The 23,382-nt window shown below is 36.1% G+C and overlaps 1 protein-coding gene and 1 long non-coding RNA gene across 3 annotated transcripts in view; one reads left to right on the top strand and one right to left on the bottom strand.

Annotated features, from left to right (window-relative positions):
- The window catches only part of LOC148969471 (uncharacterized), a 364,565-nt gene that overhangs the window by 272,086 nt on the left and 69,097 nt on the right, over nucleotides 1–23,382 (bottom strand). The gene's annotated exons all lie outside the window — the stretch shown is intronic.
- Nucleotides 349–22,770, top strand: spina (spindlin a). Of its 2 annotated transcripts, none has more exons than XM_039671386.2 (6): nucleotides 349–452; nucleotides 7,793–8,095; nucleotides 8,203–8,251; nucleotides 12,884–13,137; nucleotides 14,016–14,249; nucleotides 19,098–22,770. In XM_039671386.2, the coding sequence occupies exons 2-6, from the start codon at nucleotides 8,044–8,046 to the stop codon at nucleotides 19,295–19,297; spliced, it is 789 nt and encodes a 262-aa protein (XP_039527320.1). In that variant the 5' UTR covers nucleotides 349–452; nucleotides 7,793–8,043; the 3' UTR covers nucleotides 19,298–22,770. The 2 variants fall into 2 exon arrangements, with proteins under 2 accessions (XP_039527320.1, XP_039527319.1); XM_039671385.2 differs by having other exon boundaries at nucleotides 363–521.

Below are 23,382 nucleotides of genomic sequence, written 5' to 3' on the forward strand. Positions count from 1 at the left end.
AATATTTCACATTGTCCATATTGCTATTTTTAGTTCATTTATCATATTTATTTCTCAAGAAGGGAAAAAAAAACTACACAGCACTTCATTCCATATAAAACAGACTCCCTGGGCCATTAGTGAATTTATAAACTCATTTTCATATAAAGTGTAGCACCATCCAGCCCATAATATCACAGACTTTATTGTCTATTGTCAGTGGATTTTTGAAGGGGACAGTCATGTCGCAGTGCTTGCGCATGCGCTCACATCCCCGCCGAGTCGAACCGAAAGCGACCGAAGAAAAACGATGGGAAACGGTCGGCAGCGCACTATTTGGCAGGAAGGTTTCCCGCGCAGCGCCAACCGTGTTCGATGGCGGAGCACTATGTGGCAGCGGGGGAGGGGAGGGAAAGAGCTCGGCCGCATTCGGGGCCGCCTGCGCTCATCAAACGCTTCTCATTGAACACACAGTAAGGCAGAGCTGGAGTGGAAATATTCTTTATGCCGCAATATGCGTGAATTTCTATAATAAACCCGGGGTAAGCGAGCACCCATGCCATAAATGCCACATTTATGCATTGCACTTGAATAAAAGGCGAAATGCGACAAGATTGAGCTCAAATCTGCAGTGGAGGCAGTAAGGGGGTTTTGGGGGCGAGCTGTAGGGACGCTTGATTCAGACGGTTCTGTTGAAAATGCGTTTCTTGGGCTTCCTTTGTTTCTGCTGCGGGATTGTAAATAAGAGCTTGAGCCAAAATGGCGGCTGGAGCCGTTGAGCTGAGTCGAGCTATAAGCTATTGCACTGCGTTTAGTCACACAAATAACACGGTTTTTATCATTCCTGGCTGTTTTCTGGCTTTATATCCATCTTGGGTGCCGTCGTAGCATTTCAAATAATACATCTGGCTGCGTTTGTGAAGAATTTGTAGTGTTTAACGAGGATAGTTAGCGAAATTGAGTCGGTTAGCTAGATGGATTCGAATATTTTTAATGACAAATTGCGATTTTTATTAATAAAACGTGCGTTTATTGTTTATGTTGGACTTGTGTTGGTTGTTTAATGGCTGAATACTGTGTTTTTGTTATGTGATGATCTCTTCAGACTGCCAGTTAGCTATTATCTGGAATGCTTTTTTTCTTTAAAAGGATGCTTACAAACACTTGCAAGCCCAGATGCAATATTCATGTGTGTGTATTTTTCCAATTTTCACTATAACTAGACAACTTGCAGTGCTGCTTGTCATCTTGCTTGTTAATGGCAGCACTGAAACCCAATCTGGCCAAGTGATCTCACTGCATTGTTGAAGGTTCTGGCCAGTTTGAAATGTAAGGTCTTGAATTCATTAGTCTCATCTGATGCTCAATGATCAGGTTGCATTGAGAAAGTCTGCTGAATTTCCATGAGGAACAATGACATGTATCATTCTAGGGTTTTGTTTGGAAGGGGGCGGCGGTTCATTTGTATTTCATGACAGTCTCCTGAAGAGTTTTGTAGGGCACCTCTGGAGGATTAATTGATCAATTAGGCTTGTAAAGAAGAGATTACAGCAGAGAAACAGGCACTGCGGTGGGTTTAAGTGCTGGAGAATGGGTCGGTTTGATTTAAGCCTTTAATTTGGGTTCTGATTTATAATATTATTGTTATAAAAAAGCTAAACTTAATCATATTTATTTTGTATGTGTGTAAAAGTATGGTTATGTACAACAGTTGGATAGCTGGACAAGAACATAGGTCATTTATAAAAGGCAACATTTCTGTGCATGTATATATTAGTGTTGTAGTACTCAAGACAGGTCTTAAAGGGGTCATATAATGGGACATGTACTTTTACAAGTTGATTGTACTGAAATGTGTATTGGCAGTGCCTGTACCAAACCATCATACAATGATAAAAATCCATCCAGTGTTTTTGTTTTAATCTCATTATATGTTTTCCCCTGCCTCAAATCGAGCCGTTCGACCGTTTGACGTCACACGGTCGGACGCCCCTCCCAGGATTGTTGATTGACAGCAGCGTTTCAACACAGACCCGCCCTGAGCGAGCTAGACTGTAGTCCACCATTGTTGATACGCTGGAGCAAAATGGCGTCTAAGCGATTGTGTTGTTCTGTTCTTTGGTGTAATAACGAACTCAGTCATTTTGATGTTCCTAAATCCGAACCGCTGAAGACGCAGTGGCTGAGTTTTGTTTTCGAAGGGAATATTCCCCACGTTCAACGTCAATGCTTTCATTTTTGCGTGAATCATTTATCGCAGACTTCTTAAATGAGGGTCAGTATGAGCTGGTTTAATAATCTGAAAAAATAATCGATTTTATGTTCCCTCTGCACCTCCAGAAGAAGTGTGTAAAGTTTTATTAATCTTTATATTAATATTATAACCTTTATATTAATATATCATGACCATTAGTTGTAACGTCAATCTGTCAATAAACTAACGTATCAGTAAACACAGCGTTCGTATCTCACTTCTCTATCCTGCTAGTACATAAAAAAATAGATCAAAGTGACGTTACGTTAACCAACCATTCAGAAACATCGTTGTCTCCGTCTCGACTGCATTTATTGGTCTTTATCTCAAGACCCCATCTGCGAGGATATCATTTAATTGCTGGTGCATTGTCTGATTTTTTTATTTTATTTATTTTTTAACATCATTAATGTGATTTGATTCAAACTTACTGCTTAAAATGCAATCCATAACTTATTTCCGATGTGATTTATTTTGTTACTGTTGTGCCGGGTTTTAAATCAATGCAGGATTTACTCAGTCGAATTCATACAAATGCCCCCCAAATTCAAGATATGATTGCCAAAAAGTACTTGTATGAGATCTTGTTTTTTATGTTGTAATGTAGGATATTATTAAGCAATATCATAAGAGAGCTGATGTGAGCACAATTGCAAACATAAAATTGTACAAACATTCAATAAACAAGAAGTTAATATTTAGGGACACATTTTATACACCATTTTAGACAAGTTTTTGATATTTCAACAATGAAAATGGTTCCAGACGAATCCATAGCAGAACTGTTGTGCGTTTTCTACTGGTGTTTCGTTATTCAATGAATCAGCTGCTTTGAACAAATCGGTTGAATAAATGATACTCAGTAAGTGTTTTGTTTCATATTTACAAGTAGGCCTAACATTTTGTTGTTCCATCATACAGTATTTCTATGTATTTTTTAAACATTAATCTCAACATTATTTATCCAGGTGTAGTCGTACCAATTCAGATGCAACTTCTGTGACACCTCCACACCACAAATATTAAAGTTCGTGTTAGCGATTTGATTGGTAAAAGCTCTGTATGGTGTCTTGTTATTCTAGTTAAGACATTTCTCAGAAAGTATGGATCTTTTAGATGATTTTGAGGAGAGTGCTGATCTTGGTCTTGATTCGGTCTCGGTTCGTGTGGTGGTCTTCTTGACTCTGCAACTCTAGTATACACGCAAATACATACGCTTTTCTTTTCTAAAACTATCCTTTTTTTTCTATCCTTTCACTTGGTTAATCCCATCATGTTGTGAATACTGTTCAATAACTTAATTTTTCTGCGTCATTGAGCTGTAAATTTCCTCTCTTCAATTGCATTGAGCATTGTCTAAAGCTGCCATTATGACCAACATTTGATACAGCTCAGTACTTTTGCCTCTACAGCTAAAATATATTAGATTCTGGTATGCTGGGAAATGCATACAGAATTGCTCTATCATCCATGTGCAGGTGTTCAACACCGCAAGACTGAGTTCAGTTATAGCCAAGATTTTGACATACTGGAAATTCATTATCATAAATGTACACTTTAGCCATAAATAAAACAAATTTTCCACCTAGATAATCATTACTTAATATATAGAGTATTATGCATCATGACGGAATTAGATGTGTTGCCTTTAATTGATGCTGATTTAGATTAAAATGTTGCAATGAAGTAAAATAAATCAATGTAATACAGCAAAAATACTGAGTAAGAATCTAACGACAACCACCTTTGAAAATAATGAAAATTACAATAAAGACTTGGAAGTAAAATTTGCTTTAAAAAGAGTTTGTATGAGAGAAACTTAAAGGATATTGTAAATATATTGAGGAAAGGCTTTGCTCAGTTCGAGTGACAAAAACTTTGGCATCATCTCACCACCTTTATCTAACAGTAACATGGCAGCATGCTGTGAAAAAGGAGGACTGACCTTGAACTGTAAATGCTCGTTATTTTCATTGGAGATACAGATTGTAAAATTGAAAATGGATGCAGTGTTATTATTTGAGTCCAGCTGTGTTGGAAAAGAGTATTTTCGTGCATTAAAGCATGTTGCAGTTGGATTGTACTAGGTTATGTTCGTGTGCAATGGACTGTTGTATTAAACACGCGGTCTGGTTTTGATTTAGTCGGACGCTCTGGTAGAACGACGTCGTGTAAGGAAGCCCCAAGCTCCCTGTGCTTGTAGCGTACTCCTGTTGTGTTGTATAACAGCGTCTGCTTGGCTTCCTGAATAATGCAAGTCTCATGGCATGGCTGATCTGCTGTCTTTGGTATTTTGAGTGTCAGGAGCAGTTAAATAAATGCATCGACATTTAAAGCAAGACACCTCAGATGAATAGGGTAAAACGTTTAAGTAATAGATATCGTCATGGTTCACCCAGTTGATTGGTGGATTGCATTAAAAACTAGAATCTTAATTTAAAATGTGCAGGAGTCAGTCAGTCCGAGTCAGAGTCATTTGATTTTGAGTATCTATCAATACCGAGTCCCGATTTGATACTTCTATAATATATACACAAAAAAAAACAGATTCCAGGATGTTCCTTATTTTTTATTTAATTCGCCTTATTTTAACATTAGACAACTCTGTTAACGAACAGATCACTTCTGTGATCACTTCATTTTTTAAAATTTTTTTTTTACTTTTTTTTTATTTTTTATTGAAATCAAAAAGTGCAATTCACAACACCCAAATGTGATATCCTGGATGGTACAATATACATGTCCATCACTCCCCTAAAGCCTTTATATCATCTATAGAGAAAGGAAATAGAGAAATATAGCTGGCATGGCATAAGATTCACAGTACACATGTATCATGGAATATACATTTGGATGGGGGACCGCTGGTGCATAAATAGATCCATTCTTCACTTTTGGACTTTAGCGCAAAAGTATATATATATATATATATAAAAAAGTCTAATAATATGTAAACAAATAGCACTCATTATGATCATTTGTGCTACAGTATCTTGGCTGTGATGTCCTGCGGATTCTCACAGTCAAGAGGCATTTTTCTGTCCTCTTCAAACTCTCCTGCAGCGAGCCGACTCGTCTTCGGCTGGGTTGCCTGGGTAAACTTGCTGAATTGTGTCGGGTGTTTGTTTTTGAGGTGCTGTATCAGGTTTGTTGTGTTAAATGTAGCCTTTTTCTTTCCACCTCTTGAGATCCCAAGTTTATCTCACAGTTTGCTATGGTAATGTTGTTGTCATCAACTTTATAATGTTAAGCAGTATTGACAGCAAAATAGACCACAGAATATTTTGTTCTGTATTGACAGGTGCAATATTTGAAAATTGATTTTTTTTTTTTTATCAGAATTTATCAACCTAGACTTTCAACCATCAACATTTCATTTATTAATATGTATTCGTGTACAAAATAACATATAACATCTTTTCCTTTTCTATTTCACCTGGAAACGCCTCCAACGCTTGTGTGTCGCGTGAAAAATAGGCTTCGGTTCTATTTCTAGCATGCACACGTTTTCCACGCGGCTCACTCGGGCAGTCTGCAAGCTCTAACCTGTTAACATGGGAGCCGAAATAAAAACGGACACACCTCGCAGCTCAGATGCATACGCCACGCAGCCAGTGTGTCACAGGCCACTCTGTGCCTCCGCATAGCTATAGATGTGTTAAAAATACTGAGAATATATATATACATGACGTATATCCGAGTCCAGATCGGGAGGTAACATCCGATTCCGATCGAGTCTGAAACCACGTGATCGGGCCCGGACATCCCTAAACGCAATATAGATTTTTTTTTTGTTTGCTGTGGTTTGCTTTCACACTGCCACCAATATTTGTAAACAAAACCACATGTTAAGGTCATCCATTCATTGGACAGAAATTCGATCGGTACCAGTCTCAGAGTTCGTTTGGACCCGGACCGAGCCCACCTCTTCAGCTGGGTCTCTGTATGGTTGTTTGGTCCGCACACGAGTGCGATTGCCGTATTCACACCTGCCCAAAAGATCCGCACCAAGGGGGAAATTAACTTGAGTTTGATTCATTCGAACCAAATTAGATAGCTGTGAATTAGGGCTTGCACAGACTAGTCAAGAGATCAACTACTTCAACCAATAGTTGGCGCTGTCGGAAACAATCGACTACTCGAGTGTGCAATGTTCGTTAATCATAAATGAATTCAAATGCCATTTACAGCGCGTTTTTGTGTTTGGTTGTGTTGTGAGTTTTTGGAGCACACACTTGTTGTGAAACTGATGAAGGTGTTTTCTTAATGTGTGGGTGTTTTTCTATTTGCATGTGTTTTCTTCAGGTGCAGCTCGTTGAGCTCTCTTGGTCACCGTACATAGCCGCTTCACTTCCATTATGAGCACGCTTGCCGCACGCCTACATTTGAAATTGAACATTAAAATATGTAATGTCATAATTATAATGTTTTGAGTTTACTTATGCAATTGTTGCATTGGGCTACGAATTAATAAACATTTATTGATAAGATCTATTTCTTGTCTTTTCAGTTACAGTAGCATGAACCACGAGTAGTCTAGTATTTTTTTTATTTTTTTTGATAAGAAATCAACTTGCAAAAATCAGTAGTCGTGCAACCCCTGTGAATACACCCTTAAAGCCCCGTACACACCGGGACGAATATCAGCACGCGTTATTCGTCAGCGTTTTTCAACGCGTTTTTTGTGTTCACACAAAATGATGAGCTGAGTGAACATGCAAATTCATTCTCTGACATTAGATGGCGCTTAATGTAAAACAGTAAAATACTGCTCTTTATGCTCCAAGACCAACGAGACCAGCAGCTCAACATTCATCTTGCCCATAGATATCTTGCCTTGCATCTTTCTCGTCTTCCGGCAGTGTAGACGGTGGCGTATATCTTCTTCGCAGTTATGTATGTGTGCTCGGTAAGACCGTTTTGTGTTTGAGTGCCCCCAAGTTGTGTTTTACTGTAACTTCAGAAGTTGTTACTGTAACTTCTGTAACTACATGAGCAAAAGCACCAATCTCATTGGTCGGATAGTTTTTGACGCGGCGCGTCAAACCAAAGAAACGAATCTGAGGCGTTTTTAAAAAAAAATTACGCTTTTACGCGTGGCGTATTAAGGTGTTAAACGTTGGCGAATATCGCGCACGAAATTCGTCCCGGTCTGAACAGGCCTTTAGTCTGAAAAATATTTCACTTAAAAGGATAGACCATCCAAAAAAAAAACTTTTTCATAATTAACTCGCCTTCATGTCGTTCCAAACTTTTATGACTGACTGACTTTCTTCTGTGAAACGCAAAAGTAGATATTGTGAAGAATGTTGGTAACTAAACTGTCCTGTTCCCATTGACTTGCATTGTATTTTTTTGTCCATATAATGGAAGTTTCGGTTCCCAACATTCTTCACAAAGAAAAATCACATGCAATTTGACTCTTATGGCTCATTAACGTGGAGATTCTTCGCTCGCTACTTCGGCTACTGGGAAGTTAAAATATGACCGTTTACATTCCCTGAGTGATTTGTACATGTTTATGCTGGGGTTCTTATATTATATTTCTTTCTTTTTTAGGTTGCTGAAGCCCTTCCAAAGGAGGTCTGGATCAGTACCCATCTGCGCGGGCCCTGAGTGGCCTGGCACGACCCATCGGGGCATCGGGGGGAACCATATTACATGCCAGCGGCTTTTGTTTTTTTTTGACTGCCCCCTTTAGGTTTATCCCCCCTCTCCCTTTCCCCTAGTACTCTTTCATTCATCCGAAAGAGTAAGAGGATATTTTCACCCTAGTGTGGCAGCCCGGCTGCTCCCCCACACACCGATGAATGAAGACCCCATTCGGGAAGAACGCGGCCCAGAGATCCAGAGCTGATGCAGGTTAGAACGCCTTTGATTGGATGCTTCATTTTGGATGACCCTCTTGACGATCATCGTCTGAAATCTGCTTTTAATATGAACTGTATTTGCTGTCTCTGTGATCGAAGGGCATCCTGGAGTCTCTGCAAATATGATGAAGAAAAAGAATTCTCATAAGTAAGTGTTATTTGCTATATTAGTATTTTTACAATTCTACACTGATTTATAATCATTCATTTGATCAATATGAGAGTTAAATATTGGGTGAAAGATAATTGTTTTATTTGTTTTTGCTGAAAGGATTTGTTCACCTTAAAATGAACATTTCCTGATAATTTACTCACCCCAATGCCATCCAAGATGTTCATGTCTTTCTTTCTTCAGTGGAAAAGAAATTAAGGTTTTTGTGGAAAACATTTCTGGATTTTTCTCCACACAATGGACCAAATTGTTGAAGTTCAAATCAATGTGGTTTCCAAGGACTGTGCACGATCCCAGCTGATAAGAATAGGGTCTCATCTAGCAAAATGATCGGCCATTTTCTTTTTCTGTCTATATACTTTTTAACCACAGTTGTTCGTCTTGTGCTGGTCTGCGCATTACCTAATCAAGTTGGAAAGGTCACGCTGGACGTAGGCTGAAGTAATCGCAGACCAGCACCATATGAACAATTTTGGTTAAAAGGTACACTTTTTTTGATTGTTTCGTTAAATAAGACCCTAGAAAAATCTGGAAATGTTTTCCTCAAAAAACTTAATTTCCTTTCCACTGAAGAAAGAAAGACATTGGGGATTGGGGTGAGTAAATTATCAGGAAATGGTTATTTTGAGGTGAACTAATCTTTTAATGTCTGGATATTAATGATATTATTATATTATTTTATTATATGAATTATTTTTAAATACTACACAAATACTGATCATAATAAATAAAATATCATTGTCAGATTTATATATTAGGTTAAGAATATTTTTTTATTTTCTTGTGTTTTAAGGCTGAATATGAATATGAAACTGAATATATATATATATTTTTAAATGTTACACCTATTGATCATTATAAATATAACATTAATGAATTTAATAGTTATAATTTTCAGATTTATTTTTTGGTGCTTAATCTGTGAATTTATTATATATTTTTATATTAATTTTAAAATAAAAAAACACACACACTTTACCTAATATTTACCTCTGATAATGATAAATATTAAATTAATAAATATTACATTGATCATAGTAAATATAACATTTATTAATTTAACATTTATCATTATCAGAGGGAACTATTAGGTAAAGTGTGTGTGTTTTTTTATTTTACTTGTGTTTCAAAGAATTGTGAGTATGAATTTTAATTATTATTTATTCGTATCATCTTTTTAGCTCATTGTTCATATTAAATAAAACATCTGTTAATTTAATAATCATCATTACCAGAGTTAAATATTCAGTTAAGCATATTTTTATTATATTCTTGTGTTTTAGGGCTGAATTTAAATTTAATTATTATATTATAATATATTATTTTGATTTCTTTTAAATGTTTAGTGTATATTAATGATAAATGAACAATTATGAATTTAATGATCATCATTATATCAGAGTTAAATATTAGGTGAAGCATAAAATTATTTACTAAAGATTAAAACGTACGTGTGCATTTATTTATTTTAATTGGATTTATGGATTTTAGATATTAAAATACTTTCTGTTTGAGATGGAATCTGTTTGACTATCCCGACCAATACCATATGGATGCGGTGTTTTGTTGTCGTCTTTCTGTGTGTTGATGTTTTGTTGTCGTCTTTTTGTGTTGATGTTTTGTTCTTTCTGTGTGTTGATGTTTTGTTCTTTCTGTGTGTTGATGTTTTGTTTTCGTCTTTGTGTGTGGATGTTTTGTTCTTTCTGTGTGTTGATGTTTTGTTGTCGTCTTTTTGTGTTGATGTTTTGTTGTCGTCTTTTTGTGTGTTGATGTTTTGTTCTTTCTGTGTGTTGATGTTTTGTTCTTTCTGTGTGTTGATGTTTTGTTCTTTCTGTGTGTTGATGTTTTGTTCTTTCTGTGTGTTGATGTTTTGTTCTTTCTGTGTTGATGTTTTGTTGTCGTCTTTCTGTGTTGATGTTTTGTTCTTTCTGTGTTGATATTTTGTTGTCGTCTTTCTGTGTTGATGTTTTGTTCTTTCTGTGTTGATATTTTGTTGTCGTCTTTCTGTGTGTTGATGTTTTGTTGTCGTCTTTTTGTGTTGATGTTTTGTTGTCGTCTTTCTATGTGTTGATGTTTTGTTGTCGTCTTTGTGTGTTGATGTTTTGTTCTTTCTGTGTGTTGATGTTTTGTTCTTTCTGTGTTGATGTTTTGTTGTCGTCTTTCTGTGTTGATGTTTTGTTGTCGTCTTTTTGTGTTGATGTTTTGTTGTCGTCTTTCTATGTGTTGATGTTTTGTTGTCGTCTTTGTGTGTTGATGTTTTGTTCTTTCTATGTGTTGATGTTTTGTTGTCGTCTTTGTGTGTTGATGTTTTGTTCTTTCTGTGTGTTGATGTTTTGTTGTCGTCTTTCTGTGTGTTGATGTTTTGTTCTTTCTATGTGTTGATGTTTTGTTGTCGTCTTTTTGTGTTGATGTTTTGTTGTCGTCTTTCTATGTGTTGATGTTTTGTTGTCGTCTTTCTGTGTGTTGATGTTTTGTTGTCGTCTTTGTGTGTTGATGTTTTGTTCTTTCTGTGTGTTGATGTTTTGTTGTCGTCTTTGTGTGTTGATGTTTTGTTCTTTCTATGTGTTGATGTTTTGTTGTCGTCTTTTTGTGTTGATGTTTTGTTCTTTCTGTGTGTTGATGTTTTGTTGTCGTCTTTGTGTGTTGATGTTTTGTTCTTTCTATGTGTTGATGTTTTGTTGTCGTCTTTTTGTGTTGATGTTTTGTTGTCGTCTTTCTATGTGTTGATGTTTTGTTGTCGTCTTTGTGTGTTGATGTTTTGTTCTTTCTGTGTGTTGATGTTTTGTTGTCGTCTTTGTGTGTTGATGTTTTGTTCTTTCTATGTGTTGATGTTTTGTTGTCGTCTTTTTGTGTTGATGTTTTGTTGTCGTCTTTTTGTGTTGATATTTTGTTGTCGTCTTTCTGTGTGTTGATGTTTTGTTGTCGTCTTTTTGTGTTGATGTTTTGTTCTTTCTATGTGTTGATATTTTGTTGTCGTCTTTTTGTGTGTTGATGTTTTGTTCTTTCTGTGTGTTGATGTTTTGTTGTCGTCTTTTTGTGTTGATGTTTTGTTCTTTCTATGTGTTGATGTTTTGTTGTCGTCTTTTTGTGTGTTGATGTTTTGTTCTTTCTGTGTGTTGATGTTTTGTTGTCGTCTTTCTGTGTGTTGATGTTTTGTTGTCGTCTTTCTGTGTGTTGATGTTTTGTTCTTTCTATGTGTTGATATTTTGTTGTCGTCTTTCTGTGTGTTGATGTTTTGTTCTTTCTGTGTGTTGATGTTTTGTTGTCGTCTTTTTGTGTTGATGTTTTGTTCTTTCTATGTGTTGATGTTTTGTTGTCGTCTTTTTGTGTGTTGATGTTTTGTTCTTTCTGTGTTGATGTTTTGTTGTCGTCTTTCTGTGTGTTGATGTTTTGTTGTCGTCTTTTTGTGTTGATGTTTTGTTGTTGTCTTTTTGTGTTGATATTTTGTTGTCGTCTTTGTGTGTGTTGATGTTTTGTTGTCGTCTTTTTGTGTTGATGTTTTGTTGTCGTCTTTCTGTGTGTTGATGTTTTGTTGTCGTCTTTTTGTGTTGATATTTTGTTGTCGTCTTTTTGTGTTGATATTTTGTTGTCGTCTTTTTGTGTTGATATTTTGTTGTCGTCTTTTTGTGTTGATATTTTGTTGTCGTCTTTTTGTGTTGATATTTTGTTGTCGTCTTTTTGTGTTGATATTTTGTTGTCGTCTTTCTGTGTGTTGATGTTTTGTTGTTGTCTTTTTGTGTTGATGTTTTGTTGTCGTCTTTCTGTGTGTTGATGTTTTGTTGTCGTCTTTTTGTGTTGATGTTTTGTTCTTTCTGTGTGTTGATGTTTTGTTCTTTCTGTGTGTTGATGTTTTGTTGTCGTCTTTGTGTGTTGATGTTTTGTTCTTTCTGTGTGTTGATGTTTTGTTGTCGTCTTTGTGTGTTGATGTTTTGTTCTTTCTATGTGTTGATGTTTTGTTGTCGTCTTTTTGTGTTGATGTTTTGTTGTCGTCTTTTTGTGTTGATGTTTTGTTCTTTCTGTGTGTTGATGTTTTGTTGTCGTCTTTGTGTGTTGATGTTTTGTTCTTTCTATGTGTTGATGTTTTGTTGTCGTCTTTTTGTGTTGATATTTTGTTGTCGTCTTTTTGTGTTGATATTTTGTTGTCGTCTTTTTGTGTTGATATTTTGTTGTCGTCTTTTTGTGTTGATATTTTGTTGTCGTCTTTCTGTGTGTTGATGTTTTGTTGTTGTCTTTTTGTGTTGATGTTTTGTTCTTTCTGTGTGTTGATGTTTTGTTCTTTCTGTGTGTTGATGTTTTGTTGTCGTCTTTGTGTGTTGATGTTTTGTTCTTTCTATGTGTTGATGTTTTGTTGTCGTCTTTTTGTGTTGATGTTTTGTTGTCGTCTTTCTATGTGTTGATGTTTTGTTGTCGTCTTTGTGTGTTGATGTTTTGTTCTTTCTGTGTGTTGATGTTTTGTTGTCGTCTTTGTGTGTTGATGTTTTGTTCTTTCTGTGTTGATGTTTTGTTGAAATGACTCGCTTCACCTTTAAACTAGTTCAGAATTCAACATTTAAAAATGTGAAATGTGTCAGTAAACGGATGTTAATGCTGATATCTGATGATTCACAGGAAACACAAGACCAGTGTAGGGCCCACCAAAGCAGTGGCTCAGCCCAGGCGTAACATCGTGGGCTGCCGTATCCAGCACATCTGGAAGGAGGGCAGCGGCGCGGCGTCGCAGTGGAAAGGGACCGTGTTAGACCAGGTGCCCGTCAACCCCTCGCTCTACCTGATTAAATATGACGGCTTTGACTGCGTCTACGGCCTGGAGCTGCATAAAGACGAGAGGGTGCAAGGACTCGAGGTTTTGCCAGACAGACAAGGTGCGTCTGTTTGATTTCATTTTATTGACAGCAGACGGTAACACTTTCCATTAAGCTTCATAAATGAATGTATTAACTAACATAAACTAACAATGAGCCGCAAAAACATGTTAGTGTTAATTCATAAAAATACAGCTGTTCATTTGTGTTAGTTTACCGAGCATTAACTAATCTTAACATTAAAGACTTTTGATTTTAATAAAGTATTAGTAAGTGTTACATTTACGTATTTTTATCCAAAGCAACTTACATTGGATTTCACGGTTCTGAACTATTCTCTAACTCTACTATTCTTGTTGAAATTAATATTAACTAAGATTAATAAATGCTGAAGTAGTATTGTTCATTCTTAGTTCATGTTAACTACGGTAATGACTAATATTCATAAATAATGAATGTAGTGAATTATTAATGACTAATTAACAGTCGGCCAGTGATGAGCCGAAAATACATTTTATTTAATTATTATATCATATTGATATATTTTAAATGCTGTACTCGTAATTTGAATACTTCTTGCTTGTGTGTTAGGGCTAAATGTGTGAAAGTGAATTTATTATATGAATATTTTTAAAATGTTGCACTCATATTGATCATATTAAATATTCTTCTCAATCACAAAATATCCATCACCTAATATTTAATATATATATATATATGCTGGATTCTCTCCAACATGAGCACTAAAGCTCAATACGTCTTCAGTATCTCTGACATCGGATGACTTTTGAATGTGGATTGGCTTATTTTCATGCACGTGCACTCATAAACTCGAGCCTTGCTTTTTGAGTGAATTATTGTTCCCAGATTTACTGCCGTGGATGATGTTTCCGATCCTGCCGCTCATCGTGTGTCTTGCTTTCTCGCACATCTTTCAGCCTCGACACGCATCAGCGACGCCCACCTGGCCGACACCATGATCGGCAAAGCTGTGGAGCACATGTTCGAGACGGAGGACGGCACTAAGAACGAGTGGAGGGGAATGGTTCTGGCCCGGGCACCCATCATGAACACGTGGTTTTACATCACGTATGAGAAAGACCCTGTGCTCTACATGTATCAGCTGCTCGACGACTATAAAGACGGAGATCTGAGGATCATGCCAGACTCTAGTGAGTGTTTTTGCAGTGCTGGTGATGTTAACTGGTCTTTAAATTTGACTATTTGAAATCTCTAAATGAACTGTTAATAGCAGTGATGGAGCATTATGGGTTTTTCAGTGGATGATGGCAAAATAGATATTTTAAGAGTTGCTCATGTCTGATAAAATGCTTGTATATACATACATACAAAAACAAACTTTTTTCCTTTCCAACCACTGTGGCTGGTGGTTATTCAAAATAGGGATGGGCAACGATTAATCGCATCCATAATAAAAGTTTGTGTTTACATGATATGTGTGTGTGGTGTGTATAATTATTTTGTATATATAAATACACACGCATGCATGTATATATTTAAGAAAAATGTGTTCTTAATATATCAAATATTTATATTTATACATAATATTAATTATGTATAAATATATATAAAGTATATACATGCAAATATTTCTTAAATATATACATGCATGTGTGTGTATAAAATAATTATACACACCACACACACATATATCAGGGCTCCAGACTAACTTTTTTTACTAGGAGCGCTGTTGCCCCTGACTGAAAATTTTAGGTGCGCAAGCAAAAAATTTAGGGGCACACCTTAAATAAGCTTGCAATGCAATTATTCAAATTTCCCACAAAATAACTGTAATACTGACAAATTCTTTAACAATAAATAGACTTAACATTATGATATGCTGTTTTATTTTAACTTCACAGGGCTCCAGACCCAAAGTTGAGGGCAGAATCACCTCAAATGAGAACTCACAGTTCTATATATAAAAAAAAAAAAAAAAAAAAATCTGGTAGCACTGGGGCTAACAATAAATCACTAAGCTTAATTTAGGGTGTAGATGAAATTAACTTTAGTTTTTATCATTTATAATGTCTTAATATTAATTAATAAAAGTAGTGAAAGCGTGGAAACCTTTCACTACTTTTATTTTTCCTGGTTTCCACGTCAGCGCTGTTTGATCTGATATGGTTTATAACAGAACTCTGTGTCGAATCGGAGTGTTCACTGGATCTCGTGGTGTTAATGTTATTAATTCTGAGGCGAATTCAATGGATTTCTTCACTGGCTCTCCTAGTAACAGTGTTGCGTGAGCGAGATCGGCCCGCGACTGGAAAGTTCGGGGCTTTATTTTGTCAATGGTTCTGATCGCTGCTGCAGCTCCACGGTCCTAATCATACATGAGTGGCGTATTTTCGTTCCACTTTCATTTTGTTTGCATTCGTTGCTAGGTAACGACTAAAGAGTCGATAGATCGCTGATTGCTCAGACGCACATCAGGTTGTGATATTTGTTTCCGTCTCCTTCCCACAAACGTTTACGCGCGCTATTCTTGTCACAGATTCATTGACGCGCCTCTTCCACGCTTTACCATGCGTTTAACGCAGTGTTGTAGTCGAGACCACCTCACTCGAGTCCGAGTCCAGACCGAGACCAGAAAGAGTCGAGTCCGAGACCAGAGACGGTCGAGTCCGAGTCCAGACCGAGACCAGTGAGGGTTGATTACCTAATTTACTTTTATTTACTTAGAGAAATCCTTTTTTTTTTTTTTTTTACTGAATTTACTTAGAGTTTAAAAAATATGATCAGTTTAATGTAAAAAGGCCACATAGTAGTTGGTGTTAAAAGTAATTTTATTACAATTTGTCATGCGCAGTTGCGCACTAGAAAAACCTAAAAGCATCAGATCCTTTGGTATCCGTATTAAACCACATTTGGAGAATTTGAATATAAATTTAAACAATTTAAATCAAATACAATTCAATTCTGTATCTCCATGGAACTTAAAGAAGCCGAATATCAATTTGGATTTGACTAATCAGAGGAAAGGAGTGACTCATCCAAATGTATATAGACATCAATATTTGGACATAAGAAGCCAATTCCCTGTTCACGTACCTATATTCACAGATGGTTCGAAGGTGGAAAATAGTGTAACGGCAGCAATGGTGACTGGACATCAATGCTATGGAATCCGCATTCCAAAACAATGCTCAATCTTCTCTGCTGAAGCACGTGCTTTACTTTTAGCTTTGGAGTATATTGAAAATACACCACAAAAAAATGCTATAATTTTTACAGACTCTAAATCTTGCCTTCAAGCAATGGATACTTTAAAAATTGATCACCCTTTAGTGGATTGCATTTTAACCAAAGTGGATAATCTACAAAATCAGTTCTTCAGTATTATTTTTTGCTGGGTTCCAGGACATGTTGGACTTTCAGGAAATGAACGAGCTGATGCCGCTGCTAAGGAAGCTCTTAATCAGGAAGTGAATGATTGTCAAATTCCTCCATCAGACATCAGGCCGATTATTAATCGATATATTTTAAATAAGTGGCAAGAAGAGTGGAATATGTGCAAGAATAATAAGCTGTATGAAACTCATCCGGAAATAACAAACAGACCTTTTACCAATTTTAAAACTAGATTTGATCAAGTGGTCTACACCAGATGCCGTATGGGTCATACAAGTTTGACCCATGCTTTTTTGCTTAAAGGTGAAGACCCAACTTTATGTATGTTTTGTAAAATTCCTTTATCTGTCAAACATTTTTTATTAGATTGTCCTGGACTTAACGCAAGTAGAAGGCTCTTTTATGAAGTTACTTCTTTGAAGGACATATTTAATGAGATTATGCCTGAAAAGGTTCTGGATTTTTTATCATATGTTAATTTAAAAAAATATATTGTATAATATGACTTCTTGTTTATATTTGTTTTGTTTTTGTTGTATTTATATGATGTTTGTATTTTTGTAAATGAATTTTTGCCATGAAAATAGCTCTGACTGCTGACATGGCATGAAATAAAATAATCTGAATCTGCGCACTAGAAAATCACTGGATGTGTCAATCAATTTAAAGAAATATTTTATTAACATACATTAATAATCATGAAAAATATTTTGAATTGAACTCGAGTGGACTCGGGAATAAGTCCGAGTCCTAAAAAAAAAAATGTTCGAGTACGAGTCAATTCCGAGTCCAAATGCACACGAGTCCATGACAAGACCAAGACCAAGACCATTAAAATATGGACTCGAGACCGAGTCCGAGTCTCGAGTACTACAACACTGGTTTAACGTGTGGCAAATTTACTGGTCGCACATGTGCGACTGGATGTAAAATTCAGTCGCACACTCTCAATTTTTGGTCGCAAAATACGACCATTTGGTCGCAGTCTGGAGCCCTGTATATTACGTAAATACAAACTTTTATTTTGGATGCGATTAATCGCGATTAATTATTGCCCATCCCTAATCCAAAGTTACTAGTAGCTACTTAGCATTTTCACTGGCCACAATTCTGGCATTGATACCATGGGGAAAAAACTGCCATATAGATATTTTTAATATCTCATAATTTGGCAGCTGCTGTCCCTTTAAGACCTGACTCACAGATCCATATACTGTTAACATGCTTTTAATTTCTCAACTGTTTACATTCAGTTAAAACATAACGGACTGTGTTTATGTGAATACTTTCCAAGACCGGCATTTTGACATTATTTTATGTTTATTTGACTGTTTAAGCTCAATATGCTACGAAAAATACTAAAAAATGTAGTACTTTTATGTGGCAGTTTTATGTGAGCACACTTTGGGTGTAATACAGTTACATTAAACTGAAATTAGAAATTAAACTTTTTTTAGCCGGAGCAACAACGAAAAAAAAAATGAGTGAGTGAAGAGAGACAGGTTTGTGTGTCACTCGCAATCGATAGTGTATCGATTCTGCGGAAAATGAGTATTAAAAGCGATTCAGGAATTTCACTATTAATATATATCAATTTACATTTGACATTATACTTAGTTTATTGTTTCAGATGCCTTCTCGAAAGACTACAATTTAAAAATGTTAACAATATAAAATTCATCCTGCCAAAGTGTCTAGTAGGAGTGACTGCGTTACACGCCACTGCTGAAATACACCTGTGGTTGGCGGGTGTTAATGTCATGCTGTGTATATATATATATATATATATGCCGTTTCAAGAGATTAAAAAAAATCTTACATTTTACATTTACATTTTTATTCATTTAGCTGACGCTTCTATCCAAAGCAACTTACAATTACTATATGTCAGAGGTCGCTCGCCTCTGGAGCAACTAGGGGTTAAAGGAGTAGTTCACTTTTGAAAAAAAGTTTTTCTGATAATTTATGTCATCCAAGATGACATCTTCAGTCGAAAAGAAATGAAGGTTTTTGATAAACATTCCAGGATTTTTCTCCATATAATGGACTTCAATGGGAACCAAACGGTTCAAGGTCCAAAAGACAGTTTCAGTGCAATCTGTTCAAAGGGCTTTAAACGATTCCAGACGATGAATAAGGGTCTTATTAAGCGAAACGATCGCTCATTAAAAAAATAAATAACAAAGTTTAAGTTTAATAAGCTCAAATGGTCCCCTTGCTCTGTATTGTGACGCACGTTTGTGACTCTCCTGTTCGAACTCGTTCATCAAAATGAACAAATCTTTTTCCGAGTCATTTGGTTCATTCAACGAACGAAACGAACCAATTGACTCGGAAAAAGATTCGTTCATTTTGAAAAATTGAACTACTCCTTTAAGTGTCTTGCTCAGGTGTCTCGCAGTGGACTCGAACCCGGGTCTCTCACACCAAAGGCATGTGTCTTTTCCACTGCGCATCTTGCAATTGAAAACCAATATGTATTCGAATTGATGTTTCTTTTCGTTTTTAGAAATTGTCAATTACAATTACATTATATTCAGAGATTTGTGTGCCGAGTAGTTAAACGGTGCACCATATTTGAGCCGTTTTTATCATTTCAAAGAGTCATTTATGTCTATATTTATTATTTTTCCTATGCGTTGCAGACGACTCGCCCCCTGCGGAGCGTGAGCCCGGAGAGGTCGTGGACAGCCTCGTGGGGAAGCAGGTGGAATATGCCAAAGAGGACGGCTCTAAACGAACTGGCATGGTTATTCATCAGGTGGAAGCCAAGCCCTCCGTCTACTTCATCAAGTTTGATGACGACTTTCACATTTACGTCTATGACCTGGTGAAAACATCGTAGGCAGCGACACGCCCCGCGGGACGCGGAGAAGGGGTGGAGTTTCACGTAACCATGTGATTCACACAAACGTTTTTGCCAAAAGTTCTTTCAAAACATTTCTCGTAACATCTCTGGAAATGGAATGGTGGATTACCACTAGTCAAGTGTCTCTTATTGTTGTAGGATGAACGGACATCACATCCCCCGACGTACACGTAGCTTCATATTTCAGAGGTTCGTCTCGAGCATTTCCCATTCCTTCGTCATTGCGAAGGCGCGACGTCACGTTCACCGGGAAAAGCCCGGAGGTAGCGTCTGGCCGTTAGGGTAACTACGTTCTGGGCTGCATCGGACGTTAAAGCGTACATCTGTCGGACTGTTACAGCTCCGAAATTCAAGCTATCCTGGGAGGTGTTTATCATTTCAGACGTGAGAAACACAGCCGCCCGTGAAGGATGTGGAGCGAGAAAAGTGTGCATAAAAGTGCCAGGAGGTGGAGGCAGAAAGTGCCCTGGGAAAATGTTCCCGTTTTGTCTGTAAACAAGAAATCCCGCTGTCCTTGATATCTTCGCAGTTTTAACCCTCATGCACTCACCCTCGCCAGAATTGCGCACACGAGCTCTGCTGTCATTTGTGTGAAATGAAACCCCACGACATGTTTTTATGTATTTTGTTTCCTACTTTTTATTTTATATATATATATATATACGTATACATATAAACGTTTATCATCAAAATTCTAATGCAGCTTTTATTATCTCGAGCACTAATTTAGAAGAATTCAGAGACTTGTTTTGGTCCCGTTTTGTTTTCAGTGAATTAGCACTTCTTTGGGGGGGCGTAATGATGACAAACCGTTAACATTTCACTTTTGGGCTTCATTAAACGTAAAAAAAAGCTGCCCACTTATCATCTATGAGATTGCGTAGTGTGGACATTTCCTCTTGGGTATTATCATTGTTACGGTGTAGAGAAATGGGTTTGTGTTTTAGCACACGATTTTGTCTTTTTAGCGCGCTAATAATCGTACGGTTACCCGATGCCCCAAAGTATTTAGTGATGTTACAAAAACTAATCGCACAAAGTATTTAATCCCATACCAGTTAGAAAAATGCTGATGCAATAATGAAGAAAGTATTCAGGAAATTTTTTGCAAACCATACACCCTGTGACTTTTGCGTTATTTTGCTTTAATCGCTTTGCCTCTCTGCGAGCCTAAAACGTTTGTGCCTCGATATTGACTGTCTGGTTCCAGTATCGTTTTTTTTTTTTTTTTTTTTTTTTTACATGTGTGTTTTGTCTGGAGGTTTGTCTGTTCCCATTAGACTTGTAATTGACTCGAAGGCCCCCTCCGAGGAATGTTACTATGTTTGAAGAAGCCCTCTCAGCTACATGTGTTCTGCATTATTTCAACATTTTGTGCTGCTCCGTTTCTTCTTTCAGTTTGAACACTTCACACTCGGCCGCTCCAGAGACACCGAGCTTTTCTCTTGTCCTCAAGCGGACGGGTTGCAGAGATCCGCTGTTCTGCATTTGATGTGCAACACTAAGAAGGGTGACACCAAGAAATGCTCAGGTCATATTTCACTCCGAAATCAAACGAAACAAAGAAATAGACATTGTAATGTGCAAATGAAATTGCTTTTATTTTCATGACATTTAAACACTTTGAAATTCTCATTCTCTAATGTGAGCAAACCTTTACTGTAATGCATTAATACTGTAATAAGGCACACTGACTCTTTATCAGCATAAATCTAAATATTTCCATGAAGTGTGAATACTTTAAATCATTATTTTGAGGTTGAGTTTAAAAGTGGAAATTGTCATGAAGATGTAAATACAATTGCAATTTTGGTTACATAGTGTGTGTGTGTGTGTATATATATATATATATATATATATATATATATATATATACACACATATGTAAACAAAAACAAAAAAAAAGGTTAGATGCAATTAATCGATTTGCCAACAATTGTCATGCAAATGTAAAAAAAAATGTTTAAAAAAAAATTATATATATATATATATATATAATTATATATAAATATATATATATATATATATATATATATATATATATTTATGTATATATTTAATATTTTAATATTTTTTTTGACATTTGCATGACAATTTTATATATATAATATATATATAGATATATATATAGATAGATATATATATATATATATATAAATGATTTTCGGGTGAAATGTGACCTAGACATTTCTTGCTGCTTTTCATAAGATTCACCCAGCAAAGTGCATAAAGATATTTTTGATTCTCCATGTTTTGACCTTGAAACCTTAATGCAGGCGACACGCTCGGCTGGGCAAAAAAAAGCTGCGGCGCTCAACAAATGTAGTGACCTTAACGCAGGGGTAAAGTGTTGTCCTGGGACTGTTCTACTTTTCCTTCTCAAACGAGAGCTAGGTCACTATTTCGAGGCGTACGGGGTCCTCACTGCAGCTCGCTACTCACTAGAGTTGTGTCTTATTCAAATGGACAACGGACGTGTCAATATGCAAACGCAAACCCTCAGAAAAGACATGCTCATGGGATTGGCCTTTTACATGTACCTACTGTAGTAATGTACTGTGTTTTGGTGTCAGGTCGACGTGGGAAATTTACAACGGAGAAAAAAGAAAAAACACGACGAAAACTAGACCGTTCTTTTTGCATGATATGAGTAGAGTTGTTCTCGTATGTTAGTGTGATGCATGTGTACCTGTCTTTTTATTTCGGCTATTTGTTCCCTAAATGAAAGGTTCTGTTTATTGTGTTGCTAATTGTGACGTTTCGGTTCTGGTTTTGAATCCATTTCTAAGTAAAAACAATAAGTATTTTATTTTCTGCTATGCTCTAGAAGAACAAATGCACTGGTGTTGTGTGTGGCGTGCCAATCGAAGGCAAGGTACCGGTGTTAAACAGCATTTGAGGGATCATATCCTTTTGACACAGTACCACTGTTCTGCTACAGGACAAATTTATTTGTTTCTATGAAGAGTGCCATATTTAACAAAGAAACAGGCCTTATGCGATCGGGACGAAATCAAAAACGAATCTAATATGTAGAGCGAGCTAACGTGTGCATATCACATATCTAATTCAACCTTGTAGATATAGAATTAGAGGAAATGCACACTTTAAACTACGTGGAGAGAATCGAACGTATGGTCCCTTTAAGATGCTGTTGCTCTTTAATTACTTTGTATAAAAAAAAGAAAAGAATGGACAAAAATGCAGTGCAATTTGATGATTGTTGCAGATACATGTATAGTTCAAATTTCATGTTCTTTCACATATAGGTAAATGGCTTCTATTGGACTGAATCTGTTTGTTTTTTTCTCTTTTTTTAACATGTAGATAGTTCATTTTATTTTCATTTAAGTATAAACACATTTTAAAACCTGTTACTTAATTCATTAAGTAATTTTTATAATTATTATGTAAGTCTATCCTTATAAGATTAAAAAAGTTCATGTGAATGCGTGCGTCTGAATCTTTATCCAAATAATTGCCTCTATATGTCTGAACATTCGCCAGAAAAATCTAGAATATATTAGTGGTTAAATATGAATAGGGTTTGAGCCTCAAGATCTGACTGTGAATGTAAATTCTCTTAATTCCCATAAAATATTGTATATTAGAGAGTGGAGAGACCTTTTACCTGATATTATTGTTAATAATTCAGGCATCTGCTCAACAACACGTTCACCTCAGTTTCTGTTGACTATCAAATTTGTTCAGTAATTAGTAATTAAATATTTATAACTACATTTTTTTTTTAATTTTTTCCATTATAAGGTCGTCCCTTCTTGATCCAACTTTACAATTATATCTATTTATTTATTTATTTATTTATTTATTTATTTATTTATATCTATCTGTCATATTAATCCATCTCGTTCTCTATCTTTCTATCCATCTGTCCAAGGCACAGATTTTTATTTATTTATTTTTTTTCTTAGGATTTTTTACTACGTAGGGCTGACAACCGTGCAAATAATCTTGATTAGTTTAATCAAATGTCCATCATAATTAAGTAGGTTCGCCTTAATCCGGCGAAGCCTTATCTCATTAATATTAATCACATAGCG

Source organism: Pimephales promelas, chromosome 23 (assembly GCF_988280905.1).
Source record: "Pimephales promelas chromosome 23, fPimPro1.hap1.1, whole genome shotgun sequence".
Taxonomy (NCBI): domain Eukaryota; kingdom Metazoa; phylum Chordata; class Actinopteri; order Cypriniformes; family Leuciscidae; genus Pimephales; species Pimephales promelas.